Source organism: Typopeltis vanoorti, chromosome 3, assembly GCF_054136105.1.
Source record: "Typopeltis vanoorti isolate ZY-2024b chromosome 3, IOZ_Tvanoo_1.0, whole genome shotgun sequence".
NCBI classification, from domain to species: domain Eukaryota; kingdom Metazoa; phylum Arthropoda; class Arachnida; order Uropygi; family Thelyphonidae; genus Typopeltis; species Typopeltis vanoorti.
The window spans coordinates 14,523,782-14,548,544 of record NC_143551.1 but is presented as its reverse complement, the minus strand read 5'-3'; the positions used below and the strand labels follow the sequence as shown (position 1 = coordinate 14,548,544).

General features: G+C 36.4%; 1 protein-coding gene across 2 annotated transcripts in view; it reads right to left on the bottom strand.

The window, feature by feature from the left end:
* Positions 1 to 24,763, bottom strand: part of LOC150107935 (protein GPR107-like) — a 243,791-nt gene that overhangs the window by 49,190 nt on the left and 169,838 nt on the right. For both annotated transcript variants that reach the window (XM_090415461.1, XM_090415462.1), the window contains one exon: positions 22,519 to 22,612. In XM_090415461.1, the coding sequence (XP_090271587.1) occupies positions 22,519 to 22,612 (94 nt within the window). The remainder of the gene's footprint in view (positions 1 to 22,518; positions 22,613 to 24,763) is intronic.

The following is a 24,763-nucleotide window of genomic DNA, read 5'->3' as shown; positions in this document are numbered from 1 at the left end:
ATGTATATTTTGCTAAATTTTAATCCCTATGGGAAGTGACTGTATTTACTGTGTTAGAATGTCAAAAACAAAGGCAATGCTTTGCCATCGGAACCTTGTGTAACAGCTATGTATAACGAGCACAAGAAACTTGTTTAGTATTAAGTGTGTGTTAAAGTTGTTTACTTTGTATAATAGCTATGTATAAAGAGCACAAGAAAGTTGTTTTTGATAAAGTGTGTGTAAGAGTTGCTTACAAGCACTGCACGTAAACACCTCCAAAGTCAGTGCCTGAGTGATCTGAAAGGTTCAAATAACTTTCTGCTGGCCGACAACTTACGATCAAAAGAGTGCACAGAAGAGAACAAAGAGCGGGGTGAACTTAAAAGAAGATTAAAGAGTCATGCCGAATTCTTAGGGGATTACAACCCTTCATGCGAAGTCTCAGAGAAGGCAAAATAAAAAGGGACAGAGCCGAGCAATAGGGGCTTCCAGTCATCACCAAAGAGAGCTTCCAGGTCGACAGAGGAGAGACAGTCTCCGGCAGAGAACGTGGACAGTTTCTGCCAGAGAAAAAGGAGAGGCAAGGCCTCCCGTTATGAAGCAGAAGTGTCCAGGTCAAGTTGCCGACAGAGCAAGGTGAAGCGCTGCTACCGAAGAGAGCCAGTTAGCAGCAGTTACAGTCATCAGTGGTCGACAGTTAGAGGCACAGTCATCAGCATTTAGTAGCAGAAGTGCCGATAGTTAGAAGCAGAGAAGTCGGCAGTTAGCAGCAGAAGTTCAAGAAGTAGGATCCAGAGGAGAATTTGCCTGTATGTTGAAACCTCTCGTAAGTGCTATTCGAGTACCACAAGTTGCAGTCCACAGCCCGCCAATTCCAGACGAAATACTGCTAAAGCAAGACACTCCCAAAGGAAGCTTAAGATCTGAGATGATAGAAATGCCATAAAAAACTCTAATGCAAGACTCTTGACTGAATGTGCGATACAGAGCCTCTGTAAGTTACATCCTTTTGTGTATTTTCTCTTATAATTTAGGAAATATGTTGTGTATGGACTGTTAAGAATTAGTTCAATAATAATGGGAAGTGTCCATAAGAGAGTCAATTGGCATGTTAGAAGTTGATATCAAATTTGTAAAAATAACTTAACAGAGAGTTAGATAACCTCTTTGCGAGTAAACTAGAAGTTTAATAAGTTGCATTTGTAAGCAGAGAATAAATAAGTTTTTGAGTTAAAGAGATTATTTAGTGTTGAAGTAAAAGGATTCTAATTTTATGCTAAAGATTTTATAGATGGGTAGAGAAAACAATCTCCCTGTCGTTTGATTCATGTATATTTCATATTAATGTAAATAAATGTGTTTTAATTATTTGTTAAAAGAGTGCTGCCTGATCCTTTATTTTACAACTGCACTGTTCCAAAATAAATCGGACTTGTGAGCGGGAAACAACTAAGGCATTAAAAGCGCAGTTTAATTGTTTAAGAACCACGACTGTTCATGTAAACTTTGTTGAAGGAATTTACTCTAGTAAGAGAGAGATCTACTAGACGTTTTATTGAGTCATATGCCGAATACTGATATATCGGATGGTGAAGTATAACAAATAAATTTTCCAGTGTTCATAGGCATATGACTAGTAAATACGGAAGGTGGATAAACAATAGTAAGATAGAGGAAGTAGAGTAAGAAAGGAAAATATACAGAAAAAAATGTGTAGAATAGTAAAGATAAATAAAAAAAAATGCAATAAAGCATATATTGTTACAGGAGAATTGGGTTGTAAAAGAAATGCATATAAGCTATGTAATGAAATATGGAGATCAGGTTATGCCCCCCACCAAGAGTGGAAAAAATCGGTCTTAGTTCTTTTCATAAGAAAGGCAGTGCTTTAGAGAACAATTACAGAACTATTGCACTATTGAGTCATCTTGGCAAAGTGCTAATGAAAAACTAACAGAATGCCTGAAGGGTCATATGGAGGCACATCTTCCTGATGAGCAAGCAGGATTTTAAAAAGATCGAAGTACAGTGCAACAAATACTCGCACTAAGACTAATAGCAGAGAAAGCTCAAAGAAAGAGAGAACAAAAAAATATACTGCTGTTTCGTGGACTTCCAAAAAGCATTTGATAATAGTGACCAAAATATAACACGGGCTGTCTTGGAATCCTATGGTGTGGACAATAAATTGATACTGAAAGATCAACAGCCAAGCACAAGCAACAGTCAGGATAGCAGGTGCGACTGGAGATTGGTTTGCCACTAGCCAAGGCACAAGACAAGGGGAGCCAATATCATTAATCATCTTCATCACACATCTGGTAAGAACAAGGGATAAAATTAAAGAAGGTGGAGGCATTTCAATATATGGTATGAAAATAAACTATCTCTTAAAAAACGTTTAAGTTTCTTGCCCCAAAAGCTCTGGAATGACTTTTAATGGGATTATATTGATCAAGTGCATATAATAAACTACTATGTTATACCAACTTGTTTCACCAACTAAGGCTGTTGGCATCTTCAGGGTACATAACTGATGTAAGGCACTAAAAAGTAAAAAACTGTTACAAACTATAATCAACCGATTCCAATTATATTAAACAAAGAACAGAGTGCATACAATACATGCAGAGAGCATGCATGATCTCACTTGTTGTTATTTAGGAACGTTCTATAGTTGGCACTATACTTCAGTTCTGACGAGTTGGGAGATCTAAAAAGGGTTCTTCCAGATCACGGGTAAGATTAGTCCTTGGTTCCTGTTATGGTTTTGTATACAGCGGGCAACTGTTGTGGCCTCTTTAAAAATTCGGGAGCAGAAGTCCTCCTCTATGTAAGGAATTGTGCTTCTATCCCACAATATGGTATGGTTCGTTCTTGAGAAATGAAAAGCTAACTCCGATTTTTTTCTCTGTTATTATTGACGTCACCTACGTGTTCTTTTTGCCTAATTTCAAGGCTCCTTGAAGTTTGGCCGATGTAATTCAAGCCACACGAGCAGGGTATCTTATAAACCACAGCATATTTGGAGAAAGGATGGCTATCTTTTGGAGATCTTAAGAATTGTCTAATCGTTTCTACAGGTTTAAAGGCCACTCTTATTTTATGTGGTCTAAAGAGTCTTGCAAGCTTATTGGAAACTGTCCCTAAGTATGGAATGACGATGGTAGAAATATAACGTATATCATCTCGTTGTCTTTGTCGGGGTTCAGAGAAAAGTATCTTGTGCATGAGCCTTCGAGGAAATCCATTCATGGTAAGGTTGGTAGATATCAGGGATAGTTCTTCCTGGAGGTCTTGTTGATCTGTCGTAAGGAGAGAGGCATGGTTCTTCAGCATGTGTACTAAGTTTCTGAGAAATGTGGTGGCAGGAAGTGAAATGTAAATAACGTCCTGTATTGGTAGGTTAACTGAGAGGTTGATACCACCATTCGGATGCTTCGCCAACTTATCTGTTATCTAAACAACTGGCAGGCCTCCTCAAATCACACATCCATAATTCGGATACTTATATACGAAATTCGCAACATTTCGTTGAAAAACTGAACAACATCTCTATCTCCAATACGGATCTACTCGCCAACCTGGATGTTACATCTCTATTCACTAACATCCCTGTGGAGGAAGTCATCAACATTTTAGGAAGTTTGCTCCCACAAGACATTACTTGTCTGTGTTCTGTCATTGTTTAACATCAAACTTTTTCTTGTGGAATAAAACCATATATCAGCAAGTGACTGGCCTTGCAATGGGTTGCCCCCTCTCTCCATCTTGTGCTGATCTCTTTATGGAGGATTTTGAAAGTAAAATCTTATCTCAAACAGACCCTAAACCCACAGTATAGTGGAGATACGTGGACAATATCTTTATTGTTTGGAACCACACAAAAAAGCACCTGTTCGACTTTCTTAACAAAATCAACTTTCTACACCACACAATCAAATTCACTCTAGAACTTGAAAAAGATAACCAATTATCATTTCTCATCATCATCATCAAACTCCTGCCATGCACCCTCACAACAAGGGGTGTACAGGATATGATAGTACTACATGAAAAAATTTAAATCATTACTAACTTCCTATCTACAATTTTCCTCCAAATCAGTTTGTTACTCGTCAAGACTCCAACATTATCAGATCTTATATTTCTATCGTCTAAGGCACTTTGTACCGTATTAATTTACCTATATCTTCCTCTGGGTCATTTTGCTGCCTACCTGGCAGAGAACACTTGTTTGGTTAATCTTTCCTCTCCCATTCTATTTAAGTGACCATACCACCTGAGATTAGCTCTGCTAATGCATTCCTGGATGCTGACAATGTCAAGTTCTTTCCTAAAATCCTCGTTTTTAATATGATATTGCCATTGATGCCATCTGTTCACGCCTCTAATCTTTTTCAGGACTCTCATATCTGCGGTCTCTAGTCTTTGGTCAAGTGTTTTACTTCTGACCCAGCTCTCAGATCCATAAGTTAAAACTGGTTTGAACACTGTCTTGTATAGCAAATTTAGTGTTCCGACTAATTTCTCTCTTATTCCATATGAATTTATTCAATTGACTTCCCACCATACCAGCTTTGCTGATTCTGTTGTCTATTTCAATATTTAATTTACCATCTTCACTAAAAATCATGCCTAAGTAGCTGAAATGTTTTACTAGTTCCACAGGTTCTCCATTCACAACACAGTTGACATTTTCAATGTCTTTGTCTTTTTATTGCTGACCTTCATACCATATCTATTACAACAGTTATTCAATTTAGTCAGAGAATCTTGCAGACTTGTAGCGGATTTATTTAGAAGTATAACATCATCCGCATAAAGTAAAGAGCTCACATTAATGTCTCCAATTTTGATATCATGTTTAATACCACTTTTCTTCATAATTTGATCCATATAGATAATGAATAACAGAGAGGATAATGTACATCCTTGTCTCACACCAGATTTAACATTAAGCCATCTTCCTGTACTCCCTTCAATTCTAACTGCTGACTTACAACTCAAATAAAGACTAAGTATTGCTTGATATAATGCCCCATTGACACCATATAACTGTAGCGTATCGAATAGCTTCTCTCTTGGCACCTTGTCATATGCCTTTTCCAAATCTACAAAACTTAAATACAGATCTTTGTTATATTCCCATACTTTCTCTACTGTTTGTCGTAAAGTGAAGATCTGATCCTGACAGCCTCTGTTTGGCCTGAATTCAGCTTGATCTTCACCCAGCTTTTCTTCCACAATTCTTTTCAACCGTTTCTCAAGTATAATTGCATAGATCTTGCCAGGAACACTCAGGAGGGAAATACCTCTGTAATTCTCACATTCAGTTTTATTTCCCTTTTTATATATGGGTACTATGAGAGCTCTGCTCCAATCATCGGGAATTCATCCCTCTGTCCAGGCTTCCTGAACTATGCAGTGCAGTCACTGTAAGACTTTTATACCACCATACTTCAGCATTTCTGGTCGAATATCATCTACTCCTGCTGCTTTCCACATTTCAAGCCTTTGATGGCCTTTTCTATTTCAAGTATGGATATGTATTCCTGACTGCATGCATGGTTAGTGTTTTTTACCACTGTGCTGTCATCACTGCTTGTTTCATTTAGCAGTTTTTCAAAGTAATTACTCCACACTTCAAGGATATCTTTTTCTCCCATTTTCATGTCACCTTTATCATCTCTAACTCCTTTTACAGCACTCTTTCCTCCATTCCTAAGCTTCTTCAACAACATCCAGAGTATTTTGCCACCTTCTTGATATTTATTTACTATATTCTTGCCAAAGTCCTCCATGACTTTTGTTTAGCTAGTTTTACACACTGTTTAGCATTCTTGCATTTGTCTCTGTATTCTCTAAAAGCAAAAGATAACTTATTTGCCAGGAACATTTGATATGATTTCTAATTTTCCTTCACTGCCTCTTTAACTTCCTGTGTCCACTATGGAATTCTAATTTTTCGATCCTTGCAGACAACTTCACCACATGCCTCTCTGGCTGAATCAATCAGGGTTTTCTTCAAGGCTTACCAGTGAATCTCCAAGGTTTGGTTCCTGTTCTCAAACTCTTTCATTTTTTCTTCAATAATATTTGTGTATGTTAGTCTACAGTTCACATTTGAGAGCTGCTCAACTTTTATTCGCTTTAAAACTTTCTTACATGTTATTCTTTTCAATACGAAATTCAATTTTATCCTGCTTAAGACCAAATATTGATCACTTCCAATTTCAAATCCTCTGTATATTCTGGTGTCCTGCACCAGAGAGAAAACATCACTCTCAATAATAACATAGTCAATGAGACTTTTCTTATTCCTTGCCTCTTCTCTCCATGTGAATTTGTGCACATTTTTATGTTGGAACACGGTGTTAGTAATAACTAGTCCATTTCCTGAGCAAAAATCCAACAGATATTTGCCATTATTATTAGCTTTGCTCTTTTCTCCAAATTTTCCTAAAATATTTTTGTATGTCTCACAATCATTTCCTACTCTGCTATTTAGATCCCCAACAAGGACCAACTTTTCCTTTTTCATTGTGTCAGTTGCTTTTTCTAAAGCCTCAAAAAATTCCTCCACTTCTACCTTAGTAGACCCTTCTGCAAGACCATAGCCACAAATAAGTTTCATTGTCCAGTTCCCCATTCTCATATTTGCCCACATTACTCTACTTGAGGCTGACTGTCATTCAAGAAGATTAGCCTCGTATTTTGTGTTGAATACTATGGCTACTCCTTCTTTTCCTTGATTGTCATTGCCTGCATATAACATTTTGTATTTATTGCTCAGGAAGATCTCACCAGTTTTTGTCTTTTTTGTTTCAGTCACTGCTATAATGTCGATCTGGTACTTTTAATTCCTCAGCTAGCTCCATTTCTTTGCCATTCAGGCTTCTTATGTTGATAGTACCGATCTTTAACTCTGGTGATATTGAGTTGGGGTTCCAGTAGCTGACGTTTCGCTGTTTGCCCTGGTTCCCTGGCGAAAACAACGGGGGCCTTGTTTAACCAAGCGACACCAACCGTCCTGAAATTTTGTCATGTTGTACTATCATTTTTTATTTTGGTTTAACCAATAAGAATACAATTTGATTGGCTAAATCCTAAATTGTCATTTCTGGACACTTTAATTAAGAAGCTTCCGAATGGTGGTATCAACCTCTCAGTTTACCGCAAACCAACCAATACAGGACATTATTCACTTTTCACTTCCTGTCACCACATTTCTCAGAAACTTAGTATTGTACACATTGTGAAGAACCGTGCCTCTCTCCTTACGACAGATCAACAAGACTTCCAGGAAGAGCTATCCCTGATATCTACCAACCTTACCATGAATGGATTTCCTTGAAGACTCATCCACAAGATACTTTTCTCTGAACCCCGACAAAGACAACGAGATGATATATGTTATATTTCTACCATCATCATTCCATACTTAGGGACAGTTTCCAATAAGATTGTAAGACTCCTTAGACCACATAAAATAAGAGTGGCCTTTAAACCTGTAGAAACGATTAGACAATTCTTAAGATCTCCAAAAGATAGCCATCCTTTCTCCAAATATGCTGTAGTTTATAACATACCCTGCTTGTGCGGATTGAATTAAATCGGCCAAACTTCAAGGAGCCTTGAAATTAGGCAAAAAGAACACATAGGTGACGTCAATAATAACAGAGAAGAAAAATCGGGGTCAGCTTTTCATTTCTCAAGAACGAACCATACCATAGAGTGGGATAGAAGCACAATTCTTTACATAGAGGAGGACTTCCGCTCCCGAATTTTTTAAAAAGGCCAAAACAGTTGCCCGCTGTATACAAAACTTTAACAGGAACCAAGGACTAATCTTACCCGTGATCTGGAAGACCCTTTTGTGATCTCTCAACTTGCAAGAACTGAAGTACAGTGCCAACTACAGAACGTTCCTAAATAACAACGTGAGATCATGCACGCTCTCTGCATGTATTGTACGCACTCTGTTCTTTGTTTAATATAATTGGAATCGGCTGATTATAGTTTGTAACAGTTTTTTACTTTTTAGTGCCTTACATCAGTTATGTACCCTGAAGATGCCAACAGCCTTAGTTGGTGAAACTAGTTAGTATAACATAGTTTATTATATGCACTTGATCAATATAATCCCAAAAGTCATTCCATAAACTACCTCTGCTTTGCATGAAGAAGACGCAGCAAGGCTGGAACAGACATTGCAAACACTACACACACAGAAGGAAAAAGATATGGACTAAATGTCAACTTGGAAAAAACTAAAACAGTGATATCCGTACAACAGGAGCTACTGAACAGAGCTACCATAGATGGATTTTGAACTGTAAAATGTGGATCACTTCTCATATCTTGGATGTCACATGACGCATGTCTTGGACCCAAAAAAAGAGGTAAAAATTAGAATAGCCAGAGCAACAACTATTTTAAAAGCCATGGATAAAATATGGAAGTGCCGAGCTATAAAAATGCAAACTAAACTGCGTATTATAGAAACCTGTATCTTCAGCAGCATAGATGCAAAGCCTGGGTACTCCTGAGAGAATCTGAAAGGAGAATATTAGCATTCGAGAGGAAGTGTTTTGAAAGATCTTGAGAATAAGCTGGATCCAGAAAGAGAATAATGAGGAAATCTACAGAGGAATACAACCAAAAGAAATGATCCACAAAATAATCAAAAGGAAACTACTTTCTTTGGCCATATATGTAGAATGAACGAAGAGAGGAAATTAAAAATGCTGCTGTTTGAGATGATTGAAGGAAAGAACAAAAGAGGAAGACCAAACAGAGAATGGGGCGATGACATCGTCAAATGCTGCAGAAACTCTATACACAAGCTGAGTCACCTTGCACAAAATAGAATTCAATGGAAGAATCATATCAAGATGACATCAGACACCTATGGGCATTGGACCCATGGTTGTGGATGATGAAAACCAAATGGTGATTCTTCCAAATTTCAAATCCACTGTATACTCTTCTGTCCTAAAGCAGCAGGGAAAACATCGCTACCAACTATAACACAGTCAATGAGACTTTCTTATTCCTTGAATCTTCTCTCCATGTGAATTTGTGCACATTTTTATGTTGGAATATGGTGTTAGTTATAACTAGTCCATGTTCTAAACAGAAATCCAGCAAACACCATTATAATTAGGTTTGCTATTTTTCCAAATTTTCCCAAAACACATTTATATGTCTGGTAATAATTTGTTATTCTGCTGTTTAGATATCCAGCAAGGACCAACTTTTCCTTTTCATTGTGTCAGCAGTCTTCTCTAATGCCCCCCAAATTCCTCCATTTCTTCCTTAGTAGAAACTGATCTTGAACTCTGCTGATGCTGAGTTAGGATGTGTTCCGGAATTTGTTTCAGCAGATGACTTCATGCTATTTGCCCTGGATCCTTGAAAAAAAAAACTACAGGGCTATGTTTAACTGGTGACACTTCAGCTGGCATGAAATTTTGTCATGCTGTGCCAATGAGAATACAATTTTGTCAGTAAAAACCTGATTTGCCAGCTCATCCTGGTTTCTTTAGTATCCAAATAGATACCTAACATGGTACATCATGAGAAGGTGAAGACTGGTCATTAGATCAGAAACCCCAGGTCAGTTCTCTATATTCCTTAAAAGGCTAAGTGGAGGCCTCCTCCCAATTATACAGCTTTTACCTTTAAGCATCCTGGAAGCATTAACTTAATAATGATATTAGGAAATCATTCTGAGACCACATTTGGCTTGACTTCTCTGAATAACTTCATTATTTATTCAGACCCTAGAGGGTACCATGATAGGACATTAGCTCTTTTCAGTTGCAATTTTAAACTGTTTCTGCAGCAATTTGAGTACCATGTACACAGTGCTCTGATGATGCTAGTTTAAAATCCACTCAAATATTAGTGGATTTCAAAACTAAATACAACACAACAGATTATTTTTATTTTGTTCTCCTGTTGTTTAAACTGTAAAGCACAACATAAATGAATAACAACCAAATTCTAGGCCACTCATTATGTCTGTGCATAATATTCCAATAGTGATCATATCAAAGTCCTATTAAAAAAAAAAAGAATAACTTTATTCCTTCTTGTCTCTCCTTATCTCAAAGTGAGATATTTATATTCTTTGAAATATTTTGTGAACTTATGCCATATAATCCAACAACTTACTCATGTAACCACTTAATGTCCATTTCCATTCAATTCAGATGAGGTATTATGTCAAATACTTCAGCAAAGTCAATCAATATCAAATGCTAGAAGGCACGAGAGTGTTGCATAGTGCACAGATAAGTTATTTATTTTAGTATATATATATGATCATGCCTGGTAGTTATTGGCAGTATTTATGACTGTGCGATTAAGTGTTTTGCTTTTGCTGCATATATAAAAGGTGCATTGCACAACAGTGTTGTTTATGGCATATCCCTTCATCTCTATTCCTGTCAGGATTTCATCCATATCCAACCATGTCTCACTTAATCTGACAAGTTTTGGGCAAATGAACTTGACACAACATGTTTGTTCCCCTTATTTCAGTTACGTTTAGCATTTGTGAGCAAGCATAATAGCTCATATCTAATTTTATTACAAGTTCCATCAACACCACTTCTTAGATGTGACTCTTCCATACCCCTTTGGGTCAACACTTAATTCTGATTCTACATTCCTCCCCAGACCTAAACACATTTCCCTGGCCATCTCAATCTTTTGTCTACTCACACATGCACTTTTGTATCCAACATCCATACTTCTCCCTGTCCACCCTGACTGCTCCCATTTCCTTGTTTTGTGTTCCTTCCATTCTATCTCACTTATACTGCTCACCTCTCCATTCACGAGCTCTCCTACCTTACTTTCCTGCTCTTCCATATCATCTCTTGCTTTCTCAGATCTGTTCACTGTAGTCATTACACTCCCTTCCATCAACAGTTTCCCTAGCTGACTTACATCAAATTCCTGTATGTGCAGTGTCTCTCTCTCTCTCTCTGTAGTTCCATCTGTCCCTCAGATGGAGCTACAGAGCTCCGTCTGAGAGACAACAGAGCTCCTACTGTGAACAAGACCAATGATGACCAGGACACCTGTTATTCAGAGGTTTAGACATTTTAGGATTAGGGATTTTGTGCCATATAGTGTGATATGAGTAAAAAGAGAGAATACGTTGGGATGCTTCATGACAGAGTGCCATAAATACGAGGTGTTGCCATAAGTGAAATTGTACTGTAAAGAATGGAGGTGAAAGAGTGAGCAATAAGTGAAAGAAACATGAATGAGCTGCTGTGAGTCACAATAATGTACGATGTGAGAAAGATAGGCCAACTGATTGTATGATGTGGTTGTGAAAGGCAATGAAAAAGAGTGCAACTGAAAAGGCAGAGAGCATTAATGCCAGTGAGAAAGTAATTCAAGGCATTACAGCAGAGTTGGTAAAGATGAGGCAAGAGATAAAGCAAATATGGAGTGAAAGAGCAAGTAAATGATTCGACAGTGACTCTGTATGAGGATTCAGTTAGTAGAGGTGTGGTGAATGAGAAGGTGCATGTCTGTTTTCCTGGAGGCAGAATGAGCAAAGCTAAAGATATGAGGATGTAAGCAAGCAATAAGAGTTTGTTGGTAACAATAACGAAAGAATTGATATCAAGAGGCTATCGAGGAGAGTAAAAGATAACAGTATGGTAAGAAAGGCAGTCAGTGCACTGCCCAGGTGTGATAGTGATAAGTTGAGATGGCAAGCAAAGATTATGAATGATATGCTAGTAGAACTGTGTAAGGAGAAAGAATGCATTTTGTGAACATATGGGATGAATCTGAGGGACAGATGGAGCTACAGAGAGAGACACTGCACATACAGGAATTTGGTGTAAGTCAGCTAGGGAAACTGTTGATGGAAGGGAGTGTAATGACTACAGTGAACAGATCTGAGAAAGCAAGAGATGATGTGGAAGAGCAGGAAAGTATGGTAGGAGAGCTCGTGAATGGAGAGGTGAGTAGTATAAGTGAGACAGAATGGAAGGAACACCAGACAAGGAAATGGGAGCAGTCAGGGTGGACAGGGAGAAGTATGGATGTTGGATACAAAAGTGCATGTGTGAGTAGACAAAAGATTGAGATGGCCAGGGAAATGTTTAGGTCTGGGGAGGGATGTAGAATCAGAATTGAGTGTTGACCAGAGGGGTATGGAGGAGTCACATCTAAGAAGTGGTGTTGATGGAACTTGTAATAAAATCAGAAATGACCTATTATGTTTGCTCACAAATGTTAAAAGTAATTGAAATAAGGGGAACAAACATATTGTGTCAAGTTCATTTGCCCAAAACTTGTCAGATTAAGAGAGACAGGGTTGGATATGGATGAAATCCTGACAGGAATAGAGATGAAGAGATATGATATTTTTTGTGAAGACAGACAGGGCAGAAAAGGAGGAGGAGGAGGAGTGTTGATGGTAGGAGGAAATATGCCAATATGCAAGGAACATACAGTAGTATGTATGAAGTAGTATGCAAGATAGATGTGGATGGGATGAGATATTTAACTGGGGATTTACAATAGATCTGGTAATGTGAGAAGGAAATGTATAGGCAAATTAGTTTGAAAATTTGATAATCTGGTTAAGAAAATTATGATTATGGGTGATTTTAATTATGATAATAGAGAATGATATGAAGAGACAGCATATAGGGGAAAAGAAAATGAATTTCTCGAGTTTTTGAGAAGCCACTACATTATGAAGTATATATAACAGAGGGAACGTAAGGTTCAAAGGTCTTGGGATATGATTATCTCATCAGAGGATATCATTATAAATGGAGAGAGAAATCTCTGGCCACTACCACTCAAGTGATTAATGGTGGCCAGAGGTATAGGGACGTCTGTGAAAAAGGGATATATGTTGAACTATAAGGCTGCTGGTGATTATGATAAATCTAGATGGCTTGGTACTATATCATGGAATGAGGAATTGGATGATCAATGGCATATAGGTCCTGCTACAGAACAATTTGGAAAAGGCAGTGTATTCTGAATACATTCCAAAGATCAGTAGGTTAAATACAGTAAGTGTGAAATGGATGAATGAAGAGGTGAGGCATGGAATTTGGAAGAAGTCATTATGCAGGGAACACAAGTTGAGCAGTAATCAGTCGCATGAGGAGTACAAAGAGCAGGTAAGAAAAGTGACTTCCTTGGTAAAGGTAGAAAAAGTAGAGTATAAGTAGCAGTCAGCTAATGAGGCAAAAAAAATAAATAAATCTCAGGGAATTCTTTCGATACATGGTCAAAAAGGAATAACAATTATGGAAGGATGATAATGTTTAGTGAAAATGGTTGAATGATAATCATGGAGGAGGATACAGAAGAACAGAAATGAGCAATTCATAAAGGTATCTCATCCTCACGAATGTAACATCATGCAGAACTTGAGTGCAGTGGGAAAGGAGGAGGGGCCACTGATGGTAAGTGAGCAGGAGGTATATAAGGAACTGAGTAAACTTGACATTAATAAACTCTAGGACTTCATATATCACTACCTACATGTTTTGAGGGAATGTTCTAGGGAGTTAACAGCTTCGATATATCTTTTTTTGATAGGAGTCTTGGATTATGACAAGTTCCAAAGGAGTGGAAAGAGGGCAAAGTTTTTCAACCTTAAAAGGGAGGTATGTAGGATTAAGGCTTTGAATTATAGGCCAGTCTGTTTTTCTAGGCTTGTGGTTAAAGTATTATGTAAGTAAGGCACAAGATTCATAACTGGGTTGATGGACAGCACAAGTTAAAGGAAGATCATGTTATAACAAAGTGACAAATGCACTGGACAAGGGAGAAGCAGATTTTGCAAAGGCTTTTGCTGATAATTAAATTAAAACAGATGGAGTTGGATAGTAGTACATTAGGGCAATGCAATAGATTGGAGAGTGGTTATTTTGGGGCTACAGATGTTTGACATGTATGTTAATGATATTGGGGAAGATATAAATAGTGACATGCAGCTGTTTGCATAAGACAAAGTTGGAGACAATTATGAGGAGTTTTCAAGGAACTATGAGGAGCAGATGTCAATGCTTCTCAAGAGAGGACTTGAAAAGATTGAATCAATGAGCAAGTGAAGAGGATTACTAGTTGTAAAGTGTAAAGTTTGTAAAGTCTAGGAAGCACAGATGGGAAGCATAGTTTAAGATTAGCAGAAATATTTTGGACTAGTTGGAGGATATCAGGGATCTGGGAGGTGATGGTGGATAGGGACAGAAATTCAGGGATATTTTTTACTAAAATTGTGAGGGCAGCACAACGGATTACGACAATGATGTGGAGGACACTGACATGTAGAAGTGAGAATGTTATGATTCCCATGTACAAGGCTCTGATCAGATTGCATATAATTTACTGTGCAAAGATTTGGTAATCTGGTTTTCAAAAGGATGAAGAGATGTAGAGTCCAGAAATGATTAAGTTAGTTTATAGTCTGGAATATGTTGAGTGTGGAAGACAGATTGAGAGAATGCAGCTGCAAAGTGAATAGGAGGAAGAGAGAGGGGACATGAGTGAGGCATATAAGTTGGTAAGGAATTATTACCAGATTAACATGCACGAGATTTTTCATAGAATGGGGAAAAGACAAGGTAAGAACAAAAGACCATCTCTGAAAGCTGTATAAGGAGGGTTTGAGCCAAAGGGGGGGGGGTACGTTTTTTTGGTGTGGTAGTGGTATGGAATGAATTGTGAGTGTAGAGACAGTGAATGCATTTAAGGCACAGTTTTTGGTGGTGGTGGTGGTTAGCAGATGGAATGAATTGTGAGTGTAGAGACAGTGAATGCATTTAAGGCACAGTATGATAATCATATTATTAAGTAGACCTTCAGCTACTTTCCACATCCAATTCAGCTGTCACAGAAAATGAGTGAATTACGAAAAAAAAAAGGCATCTTCACAAAGACACTATCCACCACATAGAATTTTATATTTCTATCCACCACTCCTAAGATATTGACTATAATTTGAAACCTATTTTAGAGAATCTTTTGTGTAATGGAACTATATTTGAAAAGATTGAATCAATGAGCAAGTGAAGAGGATTACTAGTTGCAAAGTGTAAAGTTTGTAAAGTCTAGGAAGCACAGATGGGAAGCATAGTTTAAGATTAGCAGAAATATTTTGGACTAGTTGGAGGATATCAGGGATCTGGGAGGTGATGGTGGATAGGGACAGAAATTCAGGGATATTTTTTACTAAAATTGTGAGGGCAGCACAACGGATTACGACAATGATGTGGAGGACACTGACATGTAGAAGTGAGAATGTTATGATTCCCATGTACAAGGCTCTGATCAGATTGCATATAATTTACTGTGCAAAGATTTGGTAATCTGGTTTTCAAAAGGATGAAGAGATGTAGAGTCCAGAAATGATTAAGTTAGTTTATAGTCTGGAATATGTTGAGTGTGGAAGACAGATTGAGAGAATGCAGCTGCAAAGTGAATAGGAGGAAGAGAGAGGGGACATGAGTGAGGCATATAAGTTGGTAAGGAATTATTACCAGATTAACATGCACGAGATTTTTCATAGAATGGGGAAAAGACAAGGTAAGAACAAAAGACCATCTCTGAAAGCTGTATAAGGAGGGTTTGAGCCAAAGGGGGGGGTACGTTTTTTTGGTGTGGTAGTGGTATGGAATGAATTGTGAGTGTAGAGACAGTGAATGCATTTAAGGCACAGTTTTTGGTGGTGGTGGTGGTTAGCAGATGGAATGAATTGTGAGTGTAGAGACAGTGAATGCATTTAAGGCACAGTATGATAATCATATTATTAAGTAGACCTTCAGCTACTTTCCACATCCAATTCAGCTGTCACAGAAAATGAGTGAATTACGAAAAAAAAAGGCATCTTCACAAAGACACTATCCACCACATAGAATTTTATATTTCTATCCACCACTCCTAAGATATTGACTATAATTTGAAACCTATTTTAGAGAATCTTTTGTGTAATGGAACTATTTTGCCCTCTTTCCACTCCAATAGCACTGATGAGCTTCCCTAGCTCAATTGGTATAGATAAAGCCCTTTGGTCAGAAAGATCAGGGTTCGAATCCCATCTATGACACGAGGAACCTTTATCTGGTCTCTTTCGACTAAAGGTGAATTAAAGCTGGTCCATACAGAGGTAGAGGTTTTTTTTTTTTTTTTTTTTTCACCCAGAAACTTGGGTTTTTTGTCCCCCAGAACAGGCAAACTGGCTCATGAACACACACTCAACTTAGGAGGGCTCAACTCATCCCCCACAAAGGGATGGGGGAGAAACTCCATACGAATAAATAAACAAATAAAGAGTGCTGATTAACAGACCAATTATTTTCTCTTGCATCTTTCAGTAACATATGGGAAGATTTCTGAATATTCTGAACATCTCAACCACTATAATTGTCTTAATCCCCACCACATTGGTGGGGATTAAGACAATTAAGAATCCCCACAAGACAATTAAGAATCCCCACCAATTGCATTATCTTTAATCTATGTGTTAAGTGCTGCTGCTGGACGGATGAATGACAGGAATTCACAAACAAATATAGAAATATAAACCAAATGAGGAAGAGGCTTGCACGCAGCCATGGATTCTTCCTCTCTTCTGCTCATGGTGGTTTGAGTTCCTCCAAGATGAATTTTTGCCATTTTATTTCTTTCTGCTGTCTTTTTATGAAGTTCTATTATGGAGTTTAAGAGGTGCTTTCTTTAATGTTGTCAATCCATTTCTTTCTTGGTCTTTCTCTGATGGGCTGTTCTTCAATTCTACCATTTAATAATATGTTTGGTAGTCTTTCTGGACTCATTCTTGAAATATGTCCAAACCAGCTTAGTTGGCCTTTTTTAGTGCTGTAATTATTGTTTCTTTGAAGTTAAGTTCTTCTGGCCATGGATTAGGCAGCCAAGATGTGTTGATGGTACAGATGGTAGTCCAATTTGTGGAGGTGCAAAAACAGATCAAATATTAGAAATATAAAAAAAAAAACAATTTAATAATGCAGAAAAACATTTTTATACAGTTTTATCACTTTGTCAGAAATTACATTATACTGAACAAATTATATTCTTGTTTTAATTCTTTACCCAGAAATGAGCCAAAGTTTGTATATGAAGCATTATATAGAGGCTGATGACTTTACATCATAAATCACAACACAAATCCTTTTGGATTTTGTTATGCATCACAAGAAGGGTCATTACCCAGACTGGTTTTGATCTTCAGTGAGATCTCATTAGTAAAAGGGGGCTGGATTAGTGGAGCATACTGAAAGCTAAACTAATGCAAATGCTAAATAATACATGTAGCAAAATGTTATATTACCATATCATTAAAACACTCCAGTTCAGAGATAGCAAAAAACATTGTTTTTCACATGTTTAAAAAGTACATTATGCTACACAAGAAATTATATTCTTGTTTTAATCCTTTAGCAAAGTGTAAGCAAAAAAAGCTTGCAGATAATATAGCTTCACAATTTCTACATTGATTTAGCTTTGAGTACATCTATGCTTCCAATGACAATAAAGGTCAAAAAGTGTCTGGGTAGTGAATTACATTACATTACATTAGTGATGTAATGTAATGCAATATACATGTCCAAAAGGAAGTGTGTGCATTATGGGATGCTAAGGAAATGTGATATGAAGTCAACAGTTTATAGATACAAGTAACAGTCATGAAGATACTTTACCAGTTTGCTTATGCTTGGGTAAAGGATTAAAAAGATTTTTAGTTTAGTATACAGTCAGTCCTCGAGTTATGATATATATGATTTATTGACCACTGCACTAGTGACAGCCACTATTAACACATTTCCCTTAATACCTCTGTAATCCATAAACCAGGGTGTTACAGCTATCTTTGAGGCATAATAATGGAATACTTTTGCACAGAATTTGCTGCTAATGAGAGTGAGAAAACACTGAGACTTTTGGAAGGAATATAATATCTTGCAGATGCATCAGAGAGTGCTAGAAGAGTATGAATGGTATTGGAAAAAGCTGCTGAAAATATACGATTATACATTTCCAGGATTTGACAAAGCCTTACAAGAAGAGCAAAAGATAACAGTATGGTAGGAAAGGCAGTCAGTGCACTGCCCAGGTGTGATAGTGATAAGTTGAGATGGCAAGCAAAGATTATGAATGATATGCTAGTAGAACTGTGTAAGGAGAAACAAGTGCTGCAAACTAAAGAGTCGGAGTTGGAAAAGATGTAGAACATCTGTTGGAAGCTGTGGAAGAAGAGCTCTCAAAGACATGCAGCTAGATGCACAGAACATTGCAAAAGAAGAAGAAGGAGAGAGGGAAGAGAGAGAGAAAAGCAGAACAAGAGGAAGTTGAGTCTCCAAAAAATCTTGAAGTGAAAAAACTGGCAGAAGCACTTTCTTCTGTTAATAAGGCATTTCAGTTGTTTTAGGAAAGGGATCCCAACATGAAGAAATTTAGCAAATTAGAATAATGCAAGCTTCAATTGCTTGTTATACAGAAATTAAAAACCTGGGCAGACTAAGTTGGATATGATGTTAAACTTTTTAAAAAGCCAACTCATGCATCACCTCATCCTCTGAAGATGAGCACAGACCTTTCACAAATTATGCATCTGGACCATCTTAAAAATATTTAGTTGCAATTCCTGAATTCAAAGAATTTGTTCTGATAACCCAGAACAAATTCTGCTTTCTGTAATGAATATCGCATTAATAAAACAGCAGCTTTGAAGAATTACTCCGATTTGATATGCTTCCAGATCATTATTTTACTAGTAAATGCAGAGGAGCACAGTACATTCATATTTTATTAGTAGTACACCACTGTATACAGAAACTGTCATAATTTGTGTGTTCAGGCTACTATTGACAGCACCACATGATTAAGCTGACATTATTAATCTACTATTAACAATTGTCCTCCTACTTAGTCTATTACCTGTCATCACTTCAAGATTGTCATATCTAACATTTCATTATTCTAAGGTATTTTTGACTGAATCAATCCACCTAGATCTTGGTCTTTTTCTGTGCCTCTTTCCTGCCATCTTGGCATTACACACCTGTTTTGTAAACCTCTACTCACACATTCTTGAATGCTAACAATGTAAAGTTCCTTTCTAATACTTCATTTTTAATATGATTCAGTCATCTGTTCACACTCCTAATTCTTCTCAGAACTATCATATCTGTGGTCTCTAGTCTTTGATCAAATGCATTATTTTGAATCCAATTCTCAGATCCATAACTAAAACTAGTTTGAACACTCTATTGTATATGACCAGTTTAGTGTTTTGGCTAATTTCTCTCTTATTCCATATAAATTTATTCAACTGCCTCTTCATTATCAGCTTTTCATATTCTGCTGTCAATTTCCAAACTTAGTTTGCAATCAACACTTACAAACTGTGCCTAAATAGTTGAAATATTTTACTTCTCTATAGATCTCCATTGAAAATGCACCTGAAGTTTTCTATGTTCCTGCTTATTTTCATAATTTTAGCCTTTTTATTGTTGATTTTCATGCCAAATTTGTTTGTTACAGCTGCTATGAAATTTAGTTAGAGAATCATGGATACTTGTACTGGATGTATTTAGGAGTACTTCATAATCAGCATAAAGCAAAGGTTGATATCTCTGATTCTAACATCATATTTAATGCCACTTTCATCTATATGCAATCCATATAGATGATGCATAAGAACAGAGATAATGTGCATCCTTATTTTACATCAAACTTCCTCTATTTCCTTCAATTCTAAATGCTGACTTACAAAATAGATTATGTATTGCTCTGTATAATGTTCCATTTATGCCATATAATTGTAATGTTTTCAAAAGCATTTCTCCAGGTACCTTGTTGCATGCCTTTTCCAGATCTACAAAACTTTTTTTTTTTTTTTTTTTAATGGAGAACCCATACACGAGAGATAGGCCAACCTCTTATTCACATTTGATTTGAAAATGTTGTGAGTGACTAAGCACAGATCCTTATCATATTTCTATGATATCTCAACTGTTTGTTGTAAAGAAAAAATATGATCTGAACAACCTCTATTTGTACTGAACCCAGCTAGTTCTCCAAGTTTCTCTTCCACAACTTTTATCCACTTCTTTTCAAAAATGTCTGCATAAATTATTTAAAGTAAAGAGCCACTAGGCTTCATTTCGGTGATGTAAAACATTATTTAAATTAAGGGGATATTAAATCCCGCACTGTTTTAAAACCGAATAAGAAACTCCGAAATAACCGAATAGTTACTATATTCGGCATGAAACTCTTTGATTCCGATCTTTGAGTTTCTTATTCGGTTTTAAAACAATGTGGGATTTACTATCCCCTTAATTTAAATAATGTTTTACATCGCCGAAATGAAGCCTATTGGCTCTTTATTTTAAATAATTTATGGGTGCACCTTTTTGACAACTCGTATAGCAGAGTATATAAGTTCTTTTCGCTATACCCTTAGTATTATACTTAGGTCTAGCTACTCACTGATGAGATCTCAATAAAGATCGAAACCGGTCTGGGCAGTGACCTCCCACCATAATGTATAACATCATACATCTCCTAGGAGATGGGATTTACATTATGGAAAATACCAAGAAGAGCAATCAGAACGTTCTCCACCTTTGCAACGAGTTGCCCTAGTTTGTACTATGTACTTGAACTACGTGCTTTAGCTTATGCTAGTAGTCACCGATACGTTTATAGTTACTATATTCGGCATAAAACTCTTTGATTCCGATCTTTGAGTTTCTTATTCAGTTTTAAAACAATGTGGGATTTAATATCCCCTTAATTTAAATAATGTTTGCATAAATCTTACCTGGAACAGTTAGCACAGAAATTTCTCTGTATTCTCACATTAGTTTTATTCCCTTTTTTTATAGATGGAATCATGAGAGCTCTACTCCAATCGTCTGGAATTCAAACTTCTGATTGGGCATTCTGAATTATGCAGTGTAGCCACTGCAAAACTTTATACCTCCATATTCAAGCATTTCTAGTCAAATATCATCTACTCTAGTTGCCTTTACACCTTTCAAGTTTTTGATGGCTTTTTCTAATGGTGATATGTACTCCTGCTTGCATTCCTCTTGAAAATATTTTCCTACTGTTCTGTCACTGTTCATTTCATTGAACAGTGGCAGAACAGAAAACTGAAGATAAGGATATCCTAGATGTCCGGAGTAATTACTTTAAAAGAAATTACTCCAGACATCTAGGATATCCTTATCTTCAGTTTTCACGTCACCTTTGTCTTTGATTCCTTTTACAATACTCTTTGATCCATTTCTAAGCTTTTTCAATTAGCCTCCAGAATATCTTTCTCCTTCCTGATATTTATCTTCTTACCAAAGTCTTCTCATGACTTTTGTTTAGCTACTTTTATTCAAAGCTTAGCTCTCTTACATTTTTCTTTGTATTCTTTTAGGGCACTGGCCAACATATTTCCTAGAAATTTATTTATTTCAGCACAATGTATCATTTCACAGTAGTATTGCAGTACTTTATATTTTTAACTAATATATAATGCAACTAATAATAATAATAATAAGCTAATGCCTTTTATTCCCTTTTGGAGACTGCGTGGGCAGTTCAATTTCTACTGGTAACAATCAGAGGTAGATGGCGCAAGACTATCACTAATTTTAAGCAGCACCCAGTGAAGAGACGGCTACTAAGTGCTGCCATCTAGTGGTTCATAACGCTTACATGATATTTTTAATGTCTGAAATTGTGTGGGTTCAACAGTCGATTTTCTTTAGTTTACAGGATGAAAAACCAGAGTTTCTGGGAAGAAAAGAAAATATGTTTCACTTGACCGAAATTGAATAACTCAGTAATCAGTTGAAAAAAGGTTTAGAAAAAGTTCCTCTAGTTGGCAACTAGAATTGAATGTAGGTGGCCTAGTACTGAGGAGTTCAAATGCCATTTCCAATGAGCTATGCAAGCACCTGGGATTAAAGGGCTATACTACAAAAATGGCATCGCCTACCCCCTATAACGGAATAAATGGCAATAGCTGATCATCATCATTATTATTATTATTAAATATAACTAAACAGACTTACACAGTTTAGCATTCTGGCATGTTGATTGTTAACACCCCCAACTGTCCATGACATCTATAGACGTTCAGCAAAATCTGGATACTATTCTGTAACACCTATTAAATAATATGGATAAGAAGTGCAATTTGGTCTCACTATTTTATCCACCACGGCCGGTAGAGAGGTTAAGATATCCCTGGGATTCATATAGTTTCTGACTAACAACTAGATCGTCAGAACAGAATCCTATTGCATGTCGAAGACTGACTGTATTATACATAACGTACTGTTAATTAATGTCATTCTAAAATTTTATGGAATAATGGTAAAAAGAAAGATTACAGCAATTCCTATTTTAGTCAGATTTTCTTTAATACAGTTCTACACGTTAATGAATTACAATATGCAGTCAGTAGTTTAACATTTCACTGCAAATATCAGACATCTGGGTACTTACCATTACACAGAAATACCTGAAAAGTTTTAATTTTTCCAGATTAATAGCAGGTTTTCCATCTGTGTGAGAAGCTTCTTGGAGATGACGAATTGACCTATCAAAGATAATTAATCGAAATCAGTAATCTCAGATGTAGGTCCACTAGGGCTAATTACGATAGTTATATTTAATCAAAGCACTATGAAATGGTGTACATATGAACATATCAGTTTCTGAGCAGAGACTCATGTCTTAAGAAGAGCAGTGGCAAGGCAACTACAAAGGCTATTATGCTCATAAGCTATCTGATCAATTTCAAAACAATTTAAGTTTCAAGTATTTATAATAGTCACTTAAGGATCAAGGCTACATAACTGTAAGAAAGGTGGAGAACGAACTGGGCTTCTGACCACCTAATGTATACTGCTTAGATTCACGTGGTGAACCTGTGGTAGGTATTTGCTGGATACTAAACAAATGAGGATGAGCAGGCAGTTTGGGACTTAGCCACCCAAACTATATTTTGCCTTGGCTTAAAACAGAAATAAACACAATGCAGCAACGAAAATGACAAGCTGGCAACTACAAGTTTATCTGTGCACATGCTCTAACTGAAGAAAAGAATGATGCCAAAAAAGGTTTTTGATGATTTAGATAAGATCTAAGGGGAATGCTCAAAAAGAGATATTAAAATTATTTTAGGTGATTTGAATGCTAACATAGACAAAACAGATACATACAGGCCAGCCATTGGGAAATAAAGTTTACATGATGAGTCCAATGATAATGGGAATAGATTGATCAACTTTGCTTCAAGAAACATGATCATTGGTATTACAATGCTTAATCATAAAAACATTCATAAAATGACCTGGAGGTGTCCTGATATTAGCACCAACCAAAGATCACCTCCTAATAGATGCAAGACACTTATCCAATTTGATGAATGCAAGATCCAATAGAGGAGCAAACACTGAATGTGCCCAGAAACTAGTTATATCAAAGATTAGAAGTAGAATCTCAAATGCAAGGAAGATGTATGGATTCCATGCCAGATATAGTGAAAAAATTAATGAAAGTCTGTCTACTCTAATTAATAGTAGAATATTAATGATGTCTGGAAAACTCTTATGGATGTCAGGGTGACAACAGCAGATATGATATTAGGAAAAGCAAGCAGGGTTGAATATAACTAGTTAATATAAAATGTAAATGTGTGCCCTTAGTAAAAAAAATTAGACATACGGATGAATGCAACAAAGAAATTGTACTCAAAGTGTAGAGGAATATCAAAGACCAGAAAGGAAGGAAAGAAAAAAAAAGCATAAGAATAGAAAAAAAAAAGAAATGCTATAACAACGAGCTTAAGGAATTAGAATATCTCCAAAGTATAAATGAAAGCAGGACTTTCTATCAAAAGAAACACTTTTTGATCACATTTGATCAATAAGTTAATACTAATCTTATAAGCACTTAAAAAGTGCTTATAAGATTAGTATTAATTTATTCCTCTGAAAACTGGTTATTATCAATGGCAGATAAATTGCTATGTCTATTTTAAAGAAGGGTTTGTGCACATATTTTTTGGAGCAGTACAAGAGAATGGGAGGTGGAGAAAAAAGGTACAATAATGAATAGTACAGATTGTTTAATGAACCAGATATCAGTACCAGGGCTAACAAATATGCTCACCCACTCACCTGCAGTAAATAGATTTTTTCAGCTGGTAAATAGCTACAGACTGGACAATTTTTTTTTTTATTTAATGAAAAATTACTTTAAACAATTTTTTTAACTTTAAAATCACAGATGGGGCATCAATGATCAGAAGATTTGGTCTTGTTGAGACTTTACTTAGTAGAGTGTGTGCGTAAACACTGCGGATCCCCTTTTTCAGCTTTACAACAGGAAATTTGCACAATTAAATCTATTATGCAATCAAATAAGTATAACCAAGAAACATCTATGCACTGCTCATTTGGATGTTATGACTTCTTGAGATACTATGCAATGTAGAGTTCCTATTCATTACATTTTTGAAAATCTGAGTTGGTTCCTAGAATTTTGAAGAAGTATCATCTTTTATAAACAGTTTCTCCCATCAACACAATTTTTCCATTTCCTATCAATCAATAAGGATATCATGCTTATCAATATTCAGATAGATACCTACTAATATCAGATAATCATAGAGATGCCAAATAAAGACAGAGCAAATCTGCTCTGTCTTTATTTGCTCCCACTTGAATGTCATCCATCTTATTTT